General features: G+C 34.1%; 3 protein-coding genes across 5 annotated transcripts; all 3 read right to left on the bottom strand.

Annotated features, from left to right (window-relative positions):
* Nucleotides 1-2,032: 2,032 nt before the first annotated feature.
* On the bottom strand, nt 2,033-7,411 carry LOC129569837 (probable chitinase 2). 2 transcript variants are annotated; one of them, XM_055449017.1, is made up of 6 exons: nt 7,162-7,411; nt 4,689-4,782; nt 4,127-4,267; nt 3,909-3,991; nt 3,479-3,630; nt 2,033-3,161 (listed from the first exon to the last, which is right to left on the bottom strand). In XM_055449017.1, exons 2-6 carry the CDS (start codon nt 4,771-4,773, stop codon nt 2,096-2,098), a joined length of 1,527 nt encoding a protein of 508 aa, XP_055304992.1. In that variant the 5' UTR covers nt 4,774-4,782; nt 7,162-7,411; the 3' UTR covers nt 2,033-2,095. The 2 variants fall into 2 exon arrangements, with proteins under 2 accessions (XP_055304992.1, XP_055304991.1); XM_055449016.1 differs by having other exon boundaries at nt 7,080-7,410.
* A 4,526-nt stretch (nt 7,412-11,937) lies between these two features.
* LOC129569868 (probable chitinase 2) lies at nt 11,938-15,376 on the bottom strand. Its single transcript, XM_055449060.1, has 5 exons — nt 15,308-15,376; nt 15,007-15,159; nt 13,810-13,880; nt 13,564-13,715; nt 11,938-13,466 (listed from the first exon to the last, which is right to left on the bottom strand). Exons 1-5 carry the CDS (start codon nt 15,369-15,371, stop codon nt 12,656-12,658), a joined length of 1,251 nt encoding a protein of 416 aa, XP_055305035.1. The 5' UTR covers nt 15,372-15,376; the 3' UTR covers nt 11,938-12,655.
* LOC129569869 (tetraspanin-6-like) lies at nt 15,346-18,794 on the bottom strand. 2 transcript variants are annotated; one of them, XM_055449061.1, is made up of 7 exons: nt 17,986-18,794; nt 17,751-17,833; nt 17,557-17,629; nt 17,375-17,490; nt 17,011-17,172; nt 16,616-16,831; nt 15,346-16,523 (listed from the first exon to the last, which is right to left on the bottom strand). In XM_055449061.1, the coding sequence occupies exons 1-7, from the start codon at nt 18,080-18,082 to the stop codon at nt 16,443-16,445; spliced, it is 828 nt and encodes a 275-aa protein (XP_055305036.1). In that variant the 5' UTR covers nt 18,083-18,794; the 3' UTR covers nt 15,346-16,442. The 2 variants fall into 2 exon arrangements, with proteins under 2 accessions (XP_055305036.1, XP_055305038.1); XM_055449063.1 differs by having other exon boundaries at nt 18,485-18,792.
* Nucleotides 18,795-21,611: the final 2,817 nt, after the last annotated feature.

The raw sequence follows: 21,611 nt of genomic DNA, 5'->3' as shown, positions 1-21,611 counted from the left end.
GCACGCGACTCAGTATTTTGGCCATGCATAAACAATGAAATTGAGCAATCAGTTTCGAAGTGCCAAATTTGTCAAGAAAACTCAGCTAAAAATCAAAAGGAGCCACTAATTTCTCACGAAATTCCCACTTACCCGTTCGAAAAAGTTGCATGTGACATATTGGAACACAAAGCAAAAAATTATTTAGTGCTCGCTGACTACTATTCGAAATGGATAGAGCTAATTAAATTAAATAAGAAAACAGCGCAGGAAATAAATAAACATCTGCTACGAATTTTTACATCCTTCGGCTATCCACATATCATCGTTGCTGATAATATGCCGTTTGGATCTTATGAATGTAAACAATTCGCCAATGATCATGACATTAAAATTGTAACGAGTAGTCCAAATTACGCTCAATCGAATGGCATGGCTGAAAAGGCCGTTGACATTTGCAAGAGAATTTTGAAGAAGTCGAATAATGAAAATGAAGTTTTGAAAGCATTGCTTGCGTATCGTTCGACTCCGACAAAATATATGACATACTCGCCTTCGGAGCTCTTACAAAACAGAGTTCTCAGAACTGACATTCCAATGCATAAAAACAAATACAAACCGAAATTGTGTGTTGACGTCGAGCTGCAGTTGCAGAATAAGCAAAATAAATCAAAGGCTTGTTACGATAGGACGGCAAGACTGAGAGACACAGATTTCGAACAAAGTCAACCGGTCATTTTTCAAAACAATAACAAATGGCAGCACGGAAACATCGCCATGAAACATGATACGCCTCGTTCTTTCCTAATTGATTCTGATGGTCGAAGCTACCGCCGAAATACAAAACACATTAAAAAATTTAACGGCACAACAACAACAACAGACTCATTGCCCGATCAACAGTCGATACGGAAAGTCACACGAAGTGGTAGAGCGTATTAGTTTTTTTTTTTTTTAATTGAAATTGTATACATACACACATTTTTTTTTCATTTCTTTCTCTTGAATAATTTGATTTTCTTTAATGAATGAAGTAAATTGAATTGAATTAAAGATAGGAAGGGGAAGGATAAAGAGATACATTTGAAACAATTGTAATTTAGAATAAGAACAATCAACACATCTTTCTCAATCCAATGAAATAATAAAAGGGAGAGATGTGGCATGACAGATGTCATGCTATTGCATTGTGACATCTTAGTGAGTAAGAAGCATTGAATAAAGCAACAGTCGTATTAAGTCTTTCAACCTATGCGTACACTCTCTCTCTACTATCACTCACCATACTACAGATATGATTTATAGGATGCATCATATGATGATAATAATAGGTCGCGAAATGTTCATGTTCATACAAATTTAAACCATTTTCTCAACACCATTCATCAGCTCCGAAATTCGATCTGTGTCCATTACTTAGGGAAAATCATAAGAAAGATAGCACAAGAATTTGTGCCGTCAAACATTTCGACCTACATATATCAAAATGCATCGTATCTGACCATGAAGGTCCAACTCTAAAAATTATTCATTTCATTTGCATTTTTAATTGGTTTGACAAGAAGAAAAAAAACCCAGATTCAATTTGTACACAATTTTATTATACCTTTCTACAATAAAATATGTTTGAAATATTCTCTTTCTTCAAATAAATAATATGTGTTTTGACTTTCATGCACCAAAAGTTGTGACATTCATAAAAGCAATGGGTCAAAAAATGTCGTCCCTTTCAAAAACTGAAATGAAATGTTCATTTCAATAGTAAAAGTGAGAATCTTTTAAGATCATATAGAAGATTTGATTAATTACACACCAAAAACGCGTAAAAATTCGGCAAAATAATACTGTGATCTGATTCACAATTATTGTTTGCATAAAACGTTTAACGATGGTCTTTTTGTTGATATGGTGAACGTCACACGATAATAAATTAACTAATCAGACTTGATTGTACTAAAGCACTTCGGAGCAGTGTGTTTTTAACACGCTCATTTGTAAAACGAATGGGAAATTTGAGTAATGATACTGAAGCAGCAATTGATTAAAAAAAAAATTCCCAAAAAAAATTATCAACAAATTTCTTTTTAACTTATTTTCTTAACCTTCTGCTTTGATATTAATAGAATCTGCCGAATAGAGCGCCGCTCAGAACTAAGAAAAGCATTCGCGAGAATTTCAGCATGTAAAGGAACATGAGATTTTGGTATGTTTGGTCTTTATCGTAAAGTTCAGCTTTCTCTTTCATTTTATCATATCCAACGACCATTGCGTCATTCATCGAAAATACGATCGGGATCAATGGTTTGTATTGTTCTGGGATCATAGCTGTTACATCGGCATCCGAGTCGATTTCATTGATTCGATTATCTTCGTAGTAGATTTTGTCCTTTGACGGAGATCGGCCCTGAGCGGTTGCATACGGAGCGACTTCAAATGCATAGCTAATGGTCTTAAGAAGAGAATGAGTGGCATTGTGTCGATTTGGAATGTTGAGTTTAGCGCCCAATTCAAAATCGGCGAATGCTTCTTCTTCAATGCCGCAATTACCACGGAAGTCATCCATTTCAATGGGGAAAGCCATGGCGCCGCCTAATTTTCGGTCTACTGCAAATTGGATCTTGTTTGCGATTGAACGGGCTGATTCATAGATTACAACGTTTGTTGATTTCAAAATGCCGCGCCACGATTTCGACTCGTCCTTTGCAATGGCCAATCCAACTTGATCATCGTAGAATTTCTCCCATTCGGAATTTTTAGCGTTTGATAAAGTGCGGCACACTTCATCGTAGGTCATTGCTCTTCTAAATGTGGCCGATTTTGGAGCGAGATCCAACACTGCATGGAAGGATAGGCCAATGAATTGAAGGCCCAACACAATTTTTGCCGGTTGTACACCCGATTCAATCAAATAGTCAATGGTTTCCTCCAAATTTGAAATGTTCCGTGATTTCAAGACATCTTGGACGCGATAGCTACCGGGCCATGTTTCAACAAAGTTATACTGTTGCACGAATTGAAGACGGTCAAAGTGTTCAGATAAGGCTGGAATGTTGAGTTTTTCCGCTTGGTCTTTGTTGAACGCAATAAATGTTGATGTGAGCAACAAATTTTGCGTTTCGAAACTTTCCATCAACTCTCGCATGAACTGTTGGATGTTATCTTTGCCAGTTAAACTGTGAAGCCTGGAAATTGGGAGAAATTTGAAAAATGTGTTAAATATTGAACGATGTGAAAGCGCGCCTAAAAGAGAATAAAGAAAAATTTTGAATCTATTTTTTCGGTCTCAAATTTTGTCTCCCTCACACTAGCGGCTGCTCTACATCGTTGACGAAATAGGTGGCAATAATGCGACTAAGTGCGTTATTTATCACCGCATAAATCTCATTCCATTAATATTTTTACAAACAATTTCTGACGTCAATCAGATGTTAATCAGAATCAAAGTTATTTGGTTCCATTTTTCCTACGCAAAGAAAAAAGTTGATTAATCAACGCCTACCTATCTTCAGAAAAGTCCCAAATTAAATCCAACCCATCAAATTTGTGATTCAAAATGAAATCGGTTGCTCTTTCAATAAATCTCTTGCGACGTTCTGGATTTGCCGCGTGTCGAACGTACTCATCGAGCGGATATTTGGCAGCCAAAGACACCTAAGTAGATCAATAATTAAATTTTTGTATTAGTTAGATGGTATTTCCCGAGGCGAACATCGAAGCATTCAACATGAATTAAGGCAGAACCACATCAATCAGCAAATCATAATTTAAAACCCATTTGACTTTCAACACGTTCGTATGTTGATATTTTTTTTCAATTGTTGAAAAAGTCATTTTTGTATGTCTTCGTTCTTTTATTCAAAAATGATAGAAATACTATCTTACTAATGAAAATAGTGAAAGAACTCGAATTTTGTGTTGAACTTTCTCACCTTTAAGTGTGGATATTGATGCCGCAAACTAGTGTAGCGTTTATAATGGCCTTCAATTTTGCTATCTCTCGAGACCCATGGTTCTGTATCGGAAAATTGAGAGAAACATATATGCAACATTTTTCGAAAAATTATTTACCACTTTTGAGCTAAATGTGAGCTATTTAGATACAACAACGGAATTTATTCAGTTTATGAACATTTTTTTCCTGACTTACCGATTGATTTATCCCAAATATTATCAACGCAGACGAGATGCGTACACAGTTTTAGATCAACATTTTCGATTTTAAACTTGGAATCTTTCAATTGGGACGATATTGATGTGGTGCAGACGACTGTTTTGTCATGCGGTGGATCTGCGTTAATAACAATTTGAAATGGAAAAAATAAGATGAAAAGAATAAAACAGAGAAATCTTACAACATTATTAATTACTAAATATCGAGCAGAATAAGTGATAAAAAAATAGTTCTTAATCTAGGGGCTTTCATGTATATTCCACACCATAGATGACAGTCATACGAAACATTCACAATACTGACAAAATATGCACCATATTCACGGAATATACACACAAATACGAATGTATATTTTGACTTAAAAGCCCCCTATTTTTTTAATACGATGAAAAGATATTCCAGTAATAGATCTAGTTTTTCGACCAATATTGGTTAATAATTATTACCTCTATAAAGATAATTTTCAGATTAAGTATCGAAATATCAAATTGCGAATTGGAAAGGCAAAATTTTGTTTACAATTTACTTCAAAACGTACCTTTTCTAACAACACTGATCAAGTTCTTAGCTGCAGCCAATGTGAACAAGCTCGAAACGGCCAAAATGCACACAAAACGTAACATATTAACGACCTGTAAGAAAATTGGGTAAAAATAGAGCAATTTTTTCAGTCATTTTCATCAGAGGTTGGTTGCAGATAAATTTATTTATATAAATTTCAAATATCAAATAAATTTATCGAATATTTTTCATGCGTTGTGTTGTTCTGACGCATTTGCAGTGCATAAACGAGACATCGGCTGTTGTATCGGCCGCCAGCTATTTGTCGCTGGAATGAGATTTTCGTTTTGTTCATTTACCGTTATTTGTCAACAATTTTGTCACTGCGTACATAGTATATATAGTCCATAAGAAATGTAAAATATTCGCCATTTAGTGCTACATTGCCAATACATTAGTTATGGAGATTTTTGTTTTGTTTGTTTTTTGTCGTTTGTAAACAAATCTGCCTATCATTGTCTCTGCACATTTAGCATGATTTTCATGTTTGTTAAACAAACTTTGCCCGTAAATTAGGCTTTGGCCAATTTAAAATTTGGCATATATGCTTAACTAATGAATATATTTGTTTGTTAATAATCGACAAATTTTTTGTGAAATTAAAAAACGTAAAATTCATCTCAAAAATCTTGAGGCATTATAATTTGATATCAGCAGAAGAGCTGAAAGAATCTAACATCTAAAGCGCGTCAACACATCTATCACATTCCGTTCTAAGTGTATTTTGTGGTAATCCCATATAAACGAGAAAAAAATGTGCATCACGTTCTGTATGACACACGCGTTCTTCTTTGCTTTCTTCTTCGTCTTTCGTTTTATTGTTGCTTCACACTTGTTTACCTCCACAGCCACGAATGGCCATTCAGTGTATCTCGTTTGTTATTTTGTTGCCTACACATATGTTTATTTCTCTGAAGGAAATGACGACTAACATTTTTATAACGTGAACAGTTAGACCGTTTTTCGAGTCATCACATGATAAATCGATACGCTCGGAAACGAAACAAAGCAGACCGCGGACCATGGCTAGAAACAGAATAATTCGTTGCATTTTAATGAGAAAGTTTCTTTTAGAACGGTATGTGAGATGTAGGCCGCTACATAAGACATGTTCATATATGATTTTGGGTGTTTCCAACATCGACATCATCGTATCTCATCTGAATACCGATATGAATACATAGAATTGGGTCATGTGTAACACATGAGTGCAGAGAACTCAAATTAAACGTCGTGAACCGTTCCCCACAAAAAAAGCAATGTGATGAATCGAAAATACGAGAATAAAGAGAAACATAAAAAAGCCACATGCAAAAATACAAAATCAAATCCGACAACATGGTAAAACTATGCTCGAAAAAATTGGCAGCACTTTTGTTTGGAAAGTGCTCTGCAAATTAAACGTACGTCATCGGAACGAGAGAACAAAAAGACGCCGTCTGAAATGAGTGAAATTGATGGAAATCGAGGCCAATGTTACATTTCTACAGTGACAAAAAAAACTCATTGCACAAAATCGAAATCACTTGTTCTTGAAGCGTGAAAATACTATTATCAATCAAATTGAGAAGAAACAAAATGTTGTCAAGAAGACACTTGAATTGTGATTTTTTTTGGATCTATTCAAATGAAAACAAAAAAAAAACGAGAGTTTTTTTTCTTTGTGGGTTCAAAAAAAAAATGGCGAGAAATAAATAGAGTTTCTTTAGTAATTGTCGATCTTCAACATTCTCGGTTTTTTTCTTTGACAGTCGAGAACTGGGTCGAATAGTTATCATTTCCGTTTGACTTTCCTTGTCTCTACTTTTGATGTGTTAATAATGATCAGAAGACTTTTTTCTGCCTTGGAATGAATTATTTTTGTCTTTGGCATTGAATGTCAACAACACTTTTTTATGAACACACAAGAAGACTTTTTTGGACTTTAAGAAGACATTTTTTTAAAAATAAAACTTTTCTTGCTTTCAGTGGATTTTTTTTTGAGTTCATGAGTCTTTTCGTTTATAAAGCAGATGATTGATTTTATAGTCTACTTTGAAATGTTCAAAGCAGACGTTTTCGTTTGCAGAATGTATTTTTCACCCAACTTGTATACGTTTTTCCACTTAAAAACCTCAAAATTCATCGAAAATGACCTGAAATTCGACCAAAGGGTTTCACGTTCCGCACGTTCAACGAATTTAATTGACCGCAGCTTCTGTTTTTATCATGTAGTCACGTAGATTGGTCTTCAAACTAGTTATTCTTGTCTGTTTGCATACGAATTCTTCTTCTTTTTTTGATTCTTTGTGTCCGAACAAGTTTTCAATGCATACAAGTCTGTGTCAGTGATGATAAATCCTTAAGAATGGCAAAATATTTAATTTACCTTTTAGAACTTCAGCAGTAATCAATTTAACCTTGACTTTAATCCAACTAGTTCAATCTTCAAAATTGTTTTAACACTTCACCTTTTCTTCAACAATTTTCTCAACCGTCTAATTCTCTGCTTCTTCACTCTTTCTATTCCGATTCCACGATAATTATTCGAAATTCACTGTGCGTTCGGTTTGTTCTGTTCGCTTCTTTCGCTACTTTGATAGACGTGCTTCTTTCAAAGTCCAAATGGAAACTGCGATCGAAAGCGGTGACTCGTTGAATTTTATGTTCAGCTGGCTTCAGAAGTGAGAGAAGAACTCTTTTCTCACCATTGAAATTCCGTTCACTCACTGTTGATGATACCTACTCTTTCTTTTCCCCGTTGTTTTTGTTGCTGTTGTTGTTGGAACGCCAAATGAAAAAAAAAAACGATTTCACTTTGTTTATTATTAACACCGTGCACGGTCATTTGTGTTGGATAGCATATTTCCGATTAGCACATTCATTGACATTCACCGAGTCGTTGTGAACTGGATTGTGCCGACAGAATCATTGGCAGTCGGATCAACTTTTCTCTTTGCATTTTTATGGAAGAAACTTCGAGAAAATTCATGAAACCAAAAGAATATTCCGTGGTTGTGGTATATAGACGTATTGATGTGGGGGAATTGTCTCATAGTTTCGGTTGGAAGAAGATTTATTGACGGTTTTTAATATTTGGTTCCATGAATAGAGAGTTAATTTGAATTGAATTTGTACAACCTTTCTTCTTTATAGATTCATTTAACGGTAGATATAATTTGACATAAGACTCTAGACTCTTGAATAAATTTATAGATTGTAAAAAAAATTTGAACGAATAATAGTTGTTTTTGATCTTATTCACAAAGACTATCGAAAACAATGAAGCTGATCTACGGACATAGAACTTTTATATGTATGAACAAGAACATCAATGTTCAAACAATTGGTCAATGACCCCCTGGTCATTCGGTTATACATTGTGCAAGCATATTAAAAGAACCATTTACTCTCTGGCATTCCTGTACTTATATCATTTGTTCCGTGTTAAACGTTTTGCTCTCTCTTACCCGATCTCTTTCAAGCCACACTTTTTTTACAAGTTGATCGATCTTTATTCTCTCCAGATTTCAACCGCACCAATTGCACATATTCTGCTACGTAACGCGATTCTGTTCGTCACACAATCAATCGATTATGCATTCAACGTTACCTTTTCATTGATACCGTTACTTTTATTCCAGGCCAAGTCCGACGCAAACATCAACAAACACCACAAACCGGTATCGAAACGTAAACATCGAACACATGGTTTATTCAAAGTGTAATAGCCCAGCGCGAGAACGCTAAATGGAGAGAATCATACGCAATGGTTCGTCGTGTGTCTTCGATCTCTCTTTACTATCTTTGTTGTCTTTCGTCGTGTTCATACCTTAACTTAATGTTTTACATTCTAATTCAAATGCTGACTTGAACGAATATTCATGAAAAAAAAATCGATGTTTTTGTTTGGTTAGACGATGAATTCAATTATTGGTTTAGTGTCACGTTCCGATGTCATGTTTAACACACAAATTTTTTTCGGAATCTTGATGAAAGCGACGATTTCATTCATTTATTTTATTGCTTTCATTTGGAAGTCAAGCAAATGAAGAAAAAAAGGGTTTTGATATTTGATTTTTTTCAATGACATTTTTTAAATTTTGTGTAGGTAGTAACTTAATTTAATAAACTAATTTGAAATATGATTTTCAATAGAAATTTAAATTATCATATATGGTAAAAGACACTTTTAATTGAGCTGTTTTAGGAATGCAGTTTCAATGAAGATATAATTTTACCAACTTTACTAACGGACATAAATATTTCTTAATTTGAAAAAAAAAAACAGTTCGATTTCACTCAAAACACTGCATTCGTTATGGTCATCATACGTTTGTTATTGCAGCGTTCAACTTTTCATTACCATTCGTTGAGCCAAATTGCCAAAATGTGATAAGTAAACACATGTTTTTGAAGTACAACAACCGAAAATGACAACATTAAATTTGGCCATTGTACTTTGGATCATAGACAGCACGTGTGTGACGTCCAACGACAGGTTACTCTTCAACCACTTTTTATGCTTCGTTACTTTCATTTTAATTCACACATCCACCAAGAATTGTTCCAATATCAGCGGTCACTCAAAGAAGAAAAAGATTCGTTAATGGTTCAATGTTACGCTCCGCCTTCAATTAGTTGACACATTGGAAATTCCACAAAGTGAGAGCTTCGATTATGTTCTCTAGAAACACTTGGGAGGTTCCCTAATACAGAGCTATATCCAGCGCTGGAAATGGTCGTTGAAATTTATACGCACGTGAAGAGATTGATAGATGTTAGAAGATCATGAGTCGGAACGAATTGGAATAAACTATAAAAAATCAGGGAATAAAATAAGCGTGATTCAAGCATAAAACCGGTAGTCAAGATTTTGTTTCGGTACTCAAAAATTGTATTTTCTGTAGTTCAAATGGATATAATCAAGACAAAAACAACTTCGATTTCTACATTTTTACACATCGGATCCGCAAAGAGAGAAAGAGAAAGAAGAAAAAACAATCACGATAAATGCAAACAGTTTTAATATTTTGGGGAACAAGTCAGAATTGGAAGAAAAAAAATCGTTCTAAACAAAAATCAAATATTCATCCAACACTATGAAAATGAGATTCAAAGAAGAAGAAAATTTCGGTAGTAAGAAAAATTTCTTATTTTACTCTGAAAAATGCTGCCAGCATTATGCTGGTTTTTTTCGTTTTATCTCTGTTAACAGAATTCATAATTATGAGGTTGGACGCAAGGTCAGAAACAAGGTTTGACAATTTCTAGGACGGAATTTGCTCACTACATCGATTTGCTTGACTTTTGAATGAGGATATTGATTTTGCAGGTTTATAAATTGTTCGTTTGTTCTTTCAACATTAATGTCATTTGAATTTTACAGTGCTTTGATTTTTTTAAAGTTAAAATTAAGTAAAACATGACAATTTTATGTGAAAGTATTGAATACAAATGGGATTCCTTCAATATAAGTTCATTAACATTTATATTCCATCAAAGATAAAGAGAGCCATCGAATTACATTCATTCATGTGCAAAAATTTTCGCCAGCAATAAAACCCAATTTAACTTTATTCTCGAACGACATGGAGAATGTACTTTTTAGCATCAAATTGCTGCCAGCAATAACTGGCATTAATTCAACGGTAAAGTTGATTGAACTTCAATTCTTTTTCGCGTGATCGCGTTTAATTTGAATCAGAGAATCATATTTGCGTACATTCACGTGGGATAATGATTTTCTTCTTCTTGGACGTGTTTGTGTTTTTTTCCATTTCAGACACATTTTAACTGTGCATACACTCTCGATCATCAATCACAAATTCATTCTGTATTTTGATTTACCAAGTTCTCCTATAGCATCAATACATTTACATATGGGTCAGTCTTAGTTCTTAAAAAAACAACTTGAACCATTTGGGTTGCGCAACATTCAATGTGATTGATCTATAAGAATATCTGCGCTATTTTAGTAAAATTAATGCATTCAATCGTAATGGTTACGTTATTACCGATATATGACACATCAAATGCTGTTACCTTCATTCCGGCTCGATAAAAAAAATCCTAACAAAACCAAAACCTGGTTCTAAATTCGCAAATATGTTTCGCCGAAAATGATAATATGTTGTGATGTTGAAAAGTGGAAACAGAATCTGTATACCGCACAGAGAAAACTGAATTGGTGAACCCTGCCAGTTCTATTGGTGAAATGCAAAAGTACCAATAGATTACATTATTGAACCCTGACGGTCTATTGGTGAAATGTCATTTCACCAATGGAATTTTTCATTTGTATTGGTAAATTCAATACAATAGGAAATGTTAGTAAATTTGTCACTTGTATTGAAATTACCAATACAAATGAAATATTCTATTGGTGAAATGACATATCACCAATAGAACTTATTTGCTTTAAAAAAGTGGTTTTGTATGTGCGTTCAGTGTCGGTCGATACATCGCTGTTTATTTTCGTTTATTCTTTAGCATCTTTACGCTTTTTGCCACTTTCTTTATAATTCACAAACAGCATACAAACTGTCTTATTTAAATGTTGTATTGGTATTGAGCCACACGCGTCTCTGCTTCACACATTTGACACACAAAATTTGAGATTTTCAAGAAATGAAAGCATCAATTTGACTATTGTCAATCAGTATCATTTGTTAATTCAATCGCGTTATTCCGGCGAGTATAATACTACAGCCCAGATCATATGAATGGTTTGGAGCGAAAATGTAATACAGAAAAGTTGAGCGGAAAAATCTCGATGATCAATGAGCGGAAAAGGGATAGCTACTGTACTGAACTGTATAGTAAACTAAAGTGAACTATATAGCTATCCCTTTTCGTTTGACATTTTTCCTCTCCTACTTTTCTGTATTATATTTTCGCCCCAAACCATTCATATGTGGTATTTACAGACTTCATTCAGATGAAATCGATAAAAAAAAGCATCACAAAATGTATATGCAAAATTATCGGCGATAATTTATCGCTTTTAAATTTTCACACGGTGGAGAATGTTGGAGTAAATGTCTCGAAAAATTATTAGTAACCGTGTGGCGGCTGTTGAACGTCAAAGTCATTTGAGGCGACGCGAGCGCCCCCCATTTCAAAGGGCACATCAATGTAATTTAACATTTCAAATCGGAACTAAACAGCGCGCCAATTCGAAATATAGGAAAATATAGTGTAAACAGCCGCACCATGTTAGTAACACATAAAAATAAACATTTAAATTGTATATTTGCATATTTATTCACAACTCTTAATTGTTTATTCAATCTGTTGCTGTACTAGTACATAATATTGAATGGATTCTCAAACGAAATGCTCAAATGAAGTCAAAAATAGAAGATAAATATTCCATTTGTTTGCTGATTAGATTAGTATGCTTCATAATCTGTAAAATTATTCAATTCTTTTGATGGAATGTATTGTTATCTTTATTTCAAACTAAGTGATTCCAAGCAAAGAAACCGGTATCAAAATGTAAATAATGAACATATGGTTTCCAGGTGCAATGGCCGAAAATAACACTATACAACAGCAAAGGAACACACAGCGGGAGTGACTCATTTCCATGGTTTTTGGAGCCGCTGAATCCGAATCCGTTAGTTTTACTCTGGAAGCTCTAGTTTTTGAGATACGGTCATTGCGATTTCTAAGGCATTTCTATCATACCTTGAAGTTAGAATACACACTTTTGCCATCACAATAAAAAAGTTGAGAGATAATAAATTATTGCCCCTTTCAATGAACGGGGAAAGTTTTATGAAGTAACTTGATCTTTACTTATTGATAAAAAGAGATAAATATCCTAGACTCTAATACGAATTACAACAGCATTGATGCTAATAATAATCTTAAAAGCTACTTCGCACTTGACGAGAATAAAGCCTTTAATTTACAGCTAGTAACTATTTGGTTGAAGATTTTGATTAAATTTTCATGTCGTTAATCTTCTTCCACATTCACCGTGATAATGGCATTGATTGTTCTGAGAAGGGGAAATGTTCCTCTGAAGTACGGAATGGATACGGTGGCTAATTCTGAATGTTTCAAATCTGCGAATGTGTCATCGCGAATATCGCACACATCAAGTGCACCATCTGCATCAATGGGAAACGCCATAACTCCAGCTATTCGTCTCCGCAAAGCAAATCTTACAATGTTTGCGACGGATCTACTACTCTCGTACATTATAGCCATCGGTGGAACTGGTAAATCTTTATCGAATGATCTTAAAAACTGTGCATACATGAATTTTCCTTCATTATTCACAAATGCCATGCCAGTTTTATTGTCGAAATATTCATCAAAGCCCCAAATTCGTCCGAGATTCTCTAAATTACAGACTTCACTGTGAGTACATGGCTCTTCATATCCTTCAGTCGAAAATGAATGACCGATAAATTGTATTCCCATCACAATTTTCGCTGCTGGAACTCCTAGCTCAATCATATTTTCGATTGTCGCTTCTATGCCTGGTGTGGCTATGATGTTCAGTGTTTCATTGATTTTGTAGCGAGCAGTTTCGGAGTGGTTCAGAAAATTATACTTTGGCAGAATATTAATAAAGTTGAGATGTTTGGAGAAGTCAGCGATTCCAAAAAGCTTTAGAAATCGTTTATTTATTCCCACAAGTGAAGAGGTGAGTGAGCAATTCTGTCGTTGGAGAGTTCTACTGAGCTCTTTTATGAAACTTATCACAATATCTTTGTCAGGTGCTTCATTGTTGTAGAAATTTTCTGATTCGTCGTTTTGTCTGGCAGAAAAGATGGGAACAAAAAAGAAATGAAGTACTTTAGTTTACTAATCAAATTCCAAATTGAATTATAAGTTACTAGTCTTTTAGCAAATACCTAAGTTTTGAAAAATCCCAAAACAGTTCCAGTCCATCGAGTTTGTGACTCGATAAGAAGCGACTTGCATCTTCGATGAATTCTTTTCGGTGCATTTTATCGGTAACAATTCGAATGATATCAACTGGATTTTGTTTAACAGCAACTGAAATCTAAACATTTTTTCATAATCATTATTTATTTCTCTGATCACAGAACTATTCTGCTTGGTTACAAGAGATTGCAACACTCAAGAAGTGCCCTTACTTTCAAGTGAGGATATTTCGTCCGTAGGTTCGTAAATCGTTTGTAACTTGCAGTCAAACTTGTCCATGGTTCTTCCGTGAAAAAGTTAAGAAAATGTGTTATTAATTCTACCTATGAAAATGTATGGTCAAATCTTTAAATAGATAAAGAACCCAAAGTAGAACTGTCTACTTTACCAGTAAACATACTACTTCTTCCCCAATAAGGCAAGATTGGGAAAAAATCTGCCAAATTCTGCCTGGGTTTGTTGTGTTTTGGTCGCGGCCATGAAATCCAAACTGACGACAACATTCGACCTGCCTCTAATGGTCATACACACAACACACGTTGAGCGGTCAATATCACACACAAACCGTGTGAAAAAAAAATGACTGACTGACTATAACTTCAGTTGACTTTAGTTGATTGAATTTATGTTTTTGTTCTAAGAAAATCACTTTGATCCAAATGAAGCAACTTAGATTGACTTGTAACTTCAAATGATTTCAGTTAACTATGATAGACTTACACTACACTTTGTACTGAAATGTCAAAGTAAGTCATTTTTGTCCCAAATTAGTTAACTGACTGCTCAGTTACTATTTTTTTACACGGGAATACAGACACGCTAGCACAGGATTTATACGGTTTGCGTGAAAGGCTACTTGATTATTATCGGCCATGCCTACGCTTATGTGATTGAAATCTTCAACTATTACCACAAGCGTCGTGTCAGTAGAGCTCGTCTTATGTTTACATTGGAAATACGTGTTATTGTTGTTGTAGCTTCATCGCCATGGTTTTGGTTCCGTAAGTTAGGCTCAAATCATAACGATTGGTACATATTCTCTCTGGCTTACAGGGAGTACCGTAGTTGCCAGGGCTTGGTATTTTATGATATTATTCCCATTGACCAGAGAGAGTTCCATACTCCCTCGTAGTCTCCTCAATGAGAAACTGTCATTCCAATAGCTTCGCACATTTTGAGAGCAATGTTTGACACTACACAATGTTCGACAAGGTAAATGCGTCTACGTGCTCTTTTAGGCTACGGAGGTTCATTCAACGAATTTCATTTTGCCAATGGATTGTTGTGGTTCCATATATAGCAATCGTCATCATTTGAGGCCAACTATTAAACCCATGCAGAATATACTGAACATTTTTCTGAAACGCCCACATATTTACTGGTTGAATCAATCTTGTAAATTTTCATACCGTTATTGGATGCTGTCTGCCAGATATCGTCAATACAAACTAAATGCGTGCACAGATTTAGATCAACATTTTCGATTTTGAATTCTGTATTATTCAAGCGTTCATCGATTTTGCTCAAAGTATGACACACCACAATTTTATCAGGAGTTGCACCTGTAGTAATTTGTTCGAGAAATTTAAATGAACTTTAAATTTAACACATTTATAAACGTTTCTTGAAACATAAACTTCTGATGGTAAATTACAGGATAGATAGACTGTGAATTGTGCAATCCAATGCAAATACACATTTTTTACTCACCGCATTTGGCTTTATTTAACTGAAAAACACTGAGAATCGATAATATACAAACTAAACGGAACATTTTTATTAACAAATGAATAAATATTTGTTTTGCGCCCAACCTAGCTGGACCGAAACTTTAGTTTGACAGAGTTGTCAGACGAGTTCAATGAACAATAAATGTTTGCTGTTTACTATGTCTCTCTCTCTCTCTATCTCTCTATGTCTCTCTCTCTCTCTTCTTTTCTAGCTTTATTCAGATTCTTAATAAATTAAGATATTAGTTCTTGGCTTTCAATGATCTGTTTCTACTCTTTCCAATGTTTGTCTCCTTTCACCTCTTTTTCGCACACATTCCTTTGAAACTCGAAGCAAAACTGCTATCTAATGACGCAAAACACCTGAATTTATATTCATTGGATAAAAAAAAATCGGCGGCAAATAATCCTATACCTTGTTTTTGCATAGTTACGAGAGGTATTTCCGAAAAATGAAAGTAAATCCGAGTAACACCGATCCAGATTTGTAACCAATTTTATATTGTATGTTAGTTATATTTGAGTAACTTGCACCAAAGTTGGTTATACACATCTATGTTGGAAAATATAACGCAATTTTAACCGTCTTTCTGTTGCTACTTGGTACAAATCGAGGAATGAATGCAACTCATCCGGTTACAATCTGGTTATAATTACGTTATATAAATTTTACCTCTTACTTATAGTTACAAGATTTTAACAAATCGGTGCTACTTGGGAAATATGTTTGACCAAAGAAGTAAATTGAATGGTTTGTAAGACCAAAGAAAGAGAGAGAGGAAGAAAGAGAGAGAGAGAAACTACAAAAACTTGTATGTATCTCTTTCGATTACCATTTTTATTATGAGATTATATGCGAACACGTTTCTTGTTCGTCTTCGTAATCGAAAAGTTGGAAATATAAACAAACAAAGTTTTTCCATTCGAGTAAAATAAATTTGCTTATTCTGTTCTGTTTGTTTTTACTTATTTATCATATTTCTAAAGAGTTCATATTGTTAATATAATTGAATGGTATACAAATGATTTCATGCGTTATGTCATATGAGAATAAACGATAAGATAGTATAATGTTGATATAATTATTATAATCAACATAAAAAAGTGCCATTAAATCAGATGAGTCTTTGTGTGAATTGGCCGAAATTCCTCCGAAATTCGCTGAACAAGAAGCAAGAGTATCCAATGACGACAATCTGTAAACGAACAACAATTCGTTATTGCTTTTGTGAAATGACCTTTTGAACCTGTTTTTTTTTCTTCAAGAAAATGGCAATAAAATTCATACTTGAATCCAACCGATGCCAAAGCCCACACCCGCCAACGTGATTGACAATCTTTCCAAATAGGTCAACAAAAGTGTTTTACAGCCGATTTTAATTGCAATTTCCTCGGTGCAATCAGTGATTTCCGTAGTTCGATTTTGACAGCATGACATTGGAATACTAGCGTTATTCAGTGTTCGTGTCCAATCTTTTGGGCTGTTCACGCCGCAACATTTCAACTGTAGAAAAAGGGTCAATTTGTTAAAACCAAGAAAAAAAATTGAAGAAAATAATCATTTTGGCATCTTTTTACACACTTAGACAGATATTTGCATGCTTTTATATTTTAGACACCCAGAACCATGATCTTTCTTCGGCCAATCTACAAGCTGTTATGAAAATTCATGATAATAATTACCTCAGTTTGTGCAAATTCCCAAATCTCCTTATTTTTCTCGTAATTGTTGAGCATTGAATCGAAGCTGTTGTCTAAAGTTCCATTGAACTGATTCCTTTTCACGTAGACCACAACCGCTGTTGCGATTTCAAAAAAGAATAGCCACGTCAATAGGACCAAAAACTAGGTTTGTTTCAAAGATTTGTCCATTATTATTTTTGTAGAAAATTGATTTTTATATGAAATATACATAGGGGATTGTCATTTTACTTGGGATAGGTTTCTTTAGTCCCATATTACCCACCGTTCCAAGTTAGACGACAATCCCATAGATAATACTAATAACAGTAATCATGTTATTGAAAAGATGCAAATATTCACGTACAATTTGAATCATCCGTGCATTCTCTTTGATTGTACCATAGCAACAGAGAACCGTGATCAGGAACACAATACCACCAGCACATATTAGAAAGAATGGTGCAATCCATGCATATTCTCCTACAAAATAGAGACAAAAATTTCACAAAGTTTGCATATAAAATGCTTGTGTACACTTATAGATACCAATAAAGTCTCGAAATTGATGATAATCGGCGTAGATAAGAGCGCTAAGTACTAGCATTGAAATTCCAGTGACCTGTTAGTTTACGTTTCATAGAATTAGATTGTGGTTTTTTCGGTCGATTTATACGAATTCATTACATGCGTTCTGAATTAGAAAAAAGCATTTTTATTTGGAAAATTGTACGTTAACCTACGCCAAATAGCAAATTAAAGATGAAAACGGTTTGCTTCGTGAAGATTACATTGAAGTTATCCATTTTGATGGTGGTTATCGACACTGAAATAAAGAAAAATTACTTCAATTTTGTCACGCAATCGTTTAATGTAAAACGAAATCAATCAAACAACAAGACAAAATTATTGATGCTGGTTCCAAGTACTTTGACTTTAATTTTAAATCCAGCTGTAGTTTTTCAAAACTGCATTTACCCAAAAACTGCCAATAAGGTGTAAAAACGTGGGCAAAATGATGATCAACTAACCAAACAGTTATGCGGATATTTTTGTTTTCACCGATCAAACTCATTTTTTTTAGTTGTAGCCGCAGCTTCAGGATTTGAACTTAATGCCGTTGCTTTAACTTAAAAATTGGGTTTTGATAGGTAAACATTGTATACTTAACAACATTGCTTCTAAACAATCTTTACTAAACATGATGATATTCATGTTATTATTATTCCAGTTTATTATCATTTCGCCCAAATGCTGTATTGGTGGTTCTCATAAATTCGCTATTTTAAAAATTAAAGACGGCTATAAAATTAAAACAGAGCACTCGGAACAGAGCCTGTTCAACAGACATAAGGAAGACTTTTCAATCCGTTTTTTAACAAAATTTTAATTTTCACTTCAAAAATACGACAACATTTGAACGGCAGTTTGATATTTTTTTCAATCCTTCAAAGTTTAAACTAAACACAAGACGCACCACATGAACTTCTCCAAATCTTTACTTGGCTTCAAAAGATATGTTTTATTGTAAAAATTCACATTGGAAAAACCAATATTTTGGTTTGAGTTTCACTCGTTTCTGATTTTGTTAGTATTTTTTTCAGCTTCACATCGAATGTCCACTTCACATGATCTAAATTGAAACTACTACGATTTACAGTGGTTTTAGGTTGTCAATGACTCAATACAGCTTCACTACACGTACGACAATGATTTAAAACGAAAACATTCTACTGCCCAAGGCTTAATTTTACATCATTTGTCTAGCGGACAATGCCAAAGAAAGTCAGTATTATTAGCGCATTTCAGTGATACGGGCCAGATTAGTCATTGAATGTGTCAGACATAATCTACGGAAAATCACATGACTCAAATTAAACGCTAACAAAAAATTATCAGGGGATTTGAATGTATTTATATTTATTATGCTGCGTTGTATATGACGATTTCGTGTTATCACTGGTTCGGTTATAATCGGTTTCAATGAACGTAAACATTGTAAATACGCAGTGAGGAAGCAGCTTTGCGTTGAGTTTGGCGGTTGATCAAGTGAACAAAATGAATAAGAATGAATACACAAGCCGGTAATTAATATTGTTTTGTTGCTGAAAAATGCGAATAACATGAATCAGTACATAGTTTTTTAAGCAAATAGAATCATCATCATTCAAGGGATAATTCTAGAGTTTATTTTGAAACACTTGTCGAGTACTTTGATTGCGAATTAATCGAAAATCCATTCACATTTCCTTCGGTGATTTTGAATACATCTTATAAAGTACTTTTGTCAACGATCTAAATCAAACACAACGTGCATAATTAATTCGCCCCAATCGTATGAATGATTGCGTTTTATTTCGAAACAGAATTCCGTTTTGTTTGTTGCTAAGTACACGTATTCTTCAAAATAAATCGTCACTTTTGTTGCTTCGGCCAATTTTCCACGCTCCTTGTTCCATGCCGCCATATAAAGGCCATCTTCTGTGCTATTCGGTATTTTAAAGCAATAAGCGACCATGATTTTCTTCAATTTTGCTGAATGACGAACGAACGACATAATTGCTTCGGTTGTTGGTGCACGGAGATAAACACGTTCAAGATTCACCAGGTTATGAGCTGTTGTTTTCATGTGTGAATCATCAGAGATATTTTCAATGCTCAGTTCCTTGATGTTGATCAAAAGTGGTGAAATATTTGCAAAATCATTAGCACTCCAAGACGTAACCGCCAATTTCTCCAACCAGCCTTTCTGATCATGAAAATAGTAAAGAATACAGCGCCGCCTGGGGACCAAGTGCAATGTGTCATACTTTCAACGTTCGAACTAACACAGACGCGTACTTGTTATAGCAAACTATATGCATGATTCTCTATTTCTCCAACCAGTCTGCAGGTGCCGCTTTATTTTTCTTGTTTGACGTTTCCTATCTGTTTGTACAGACGATCAGAGAGGCTGTCTCCAACGTATTCAATCAGTTGATCAAAGATAGTTTTGGTATAGCAGGAAACACAGTAAATATACACGAAAATTTAATGTTTGTTTGTTTATTTATTTTTCTTCCATTAATGCGATGGTTGACATTCTTTATTTAATGTGAGTTTATTCAAGTCAGGCATCGATTGGTTTAGTTTACAACGAAGTTTAGATTCCAAATTTCCTTGCGGGAGTGCATTACGATATTTATTCTTATGACGTGTGAGACTGGAGAATGAAGCCTCACAAACGTATGTGGACCCGAACATGCAAAGAAATTTTGGCACAACGTCTTTGAGTACTAAGAAATTGCATTCAGATAGCAAACGTTTCCATAATGCATCACTTGTTTCATTTGGCAAACCACTTTCTTCATTTATCAACGAAATATCAAATTCCAATTGAGTTTTCTGCGTACCGAAAAGATCTGATAAATTTTGAATATTATTCTGATCAGAAATTTGAATGCCAATTGAAACTTTTTGAAATCTGAAAATCGGTTCAATATTCCAAATCATTTACTGGAAAAAACTAGAATTATAATAAAAAGGTATCAAAATCTTCTGTTGGCCACTTAAATTTTTCGGTTGGCCATGGCCACAAGTGGCCAAGTAGCCAATAGGTTGGACAGCACTGCATTAGAGGGTTAACCCTTTAATGCACAATTTTTTGTTTTTGAATCATTTTGATATATGATTTGATTGATTGATTTTGATGATGCAATGGAGTTTTTGCTATAAACTGAAAAAAAAAATTCGAAAATGCATTTTTTGTTAGAAGAAAATTTAGTTCTACATGTTAAAAAAGTGTACAAATAAAATGAAGATTTGTTTTTCATTCTAGACTTGATTTTTTTTATTCATTCTATTGGCATTCAAAGGCATTCTGCTTGGAATGTCGAATGCCTACTTGCCCACCATAGAATGTAAAAAATGAAAATGCACCATAAATAACCATGAAGAAATGAGTGGTTTGGAGAGAAAATTTTATACAGAAAAGTTGAGAGGAAAAATGTCAAATGAAAAGAGACAGCTATATAGTTCACTATAGTTTACTATACAGTTTACTATATAGTTTACTATATAGCTATCACTTTTCCGCTCATTCATCATCGAAATTTTTTCGCTCAACTTTTCTGTATTACATTTTCGCTCCAAACCACTCAAATAATAATTTATAGGTATATATAGATAACTAGCCGGCACAACTTTACTTTACAGAACTATTTGGAATATGAATATTTTTTGATTTTCTTTTTGCTCTAGATTGCTTATGGTCACTACATTTCATTTCTAGGGTGCGATTTGCAATTTTATGATTTACCGTTATTTTTTGACAGGTGTGCATTTTTCAGTATGTAAGCCTATAAATTCTCAGCCGTTGAAAATAAAGCATTGATCACTGAAGCAAAGTCTTAGTACTTCATCAGAGCTATGTAGCGCCCTGTACTAAAATGTACTAATCTGTACTAAATTGTACTTAATTTGAAAAAATGGTTCTGGTGCATTTCCAGCGATTCCTAACAATTTTGGGAGGCAGTACACGTTCTAAATGGTACTAAACTGTGCTAAAATGTACTAAACAATAATAAACAACAGAAATAAAACTAACCATATTGATACAAACTGAA

This window comes from Sitodiplosis mosellana, unplaced genomic scaffold, assembly GCF_009176505.1.
Source record: "Sitodiplosis mosellana isolate CC-2019 unplaced genomic scaffold, AAFC_SMos_1.0 Smas_scaffold_46, whole genome shotgun sequence".
Taxonomy (NCBI): Eukaryota; Metazoa; Arthropoda; class Insecta; order Diptera; family Cecidomyiidae; genus Sitodiplosis; species Sitodiplosis mosellana.
This window is presented reverse-complemented; position numbering and strand designations above follow the sequence as displayed.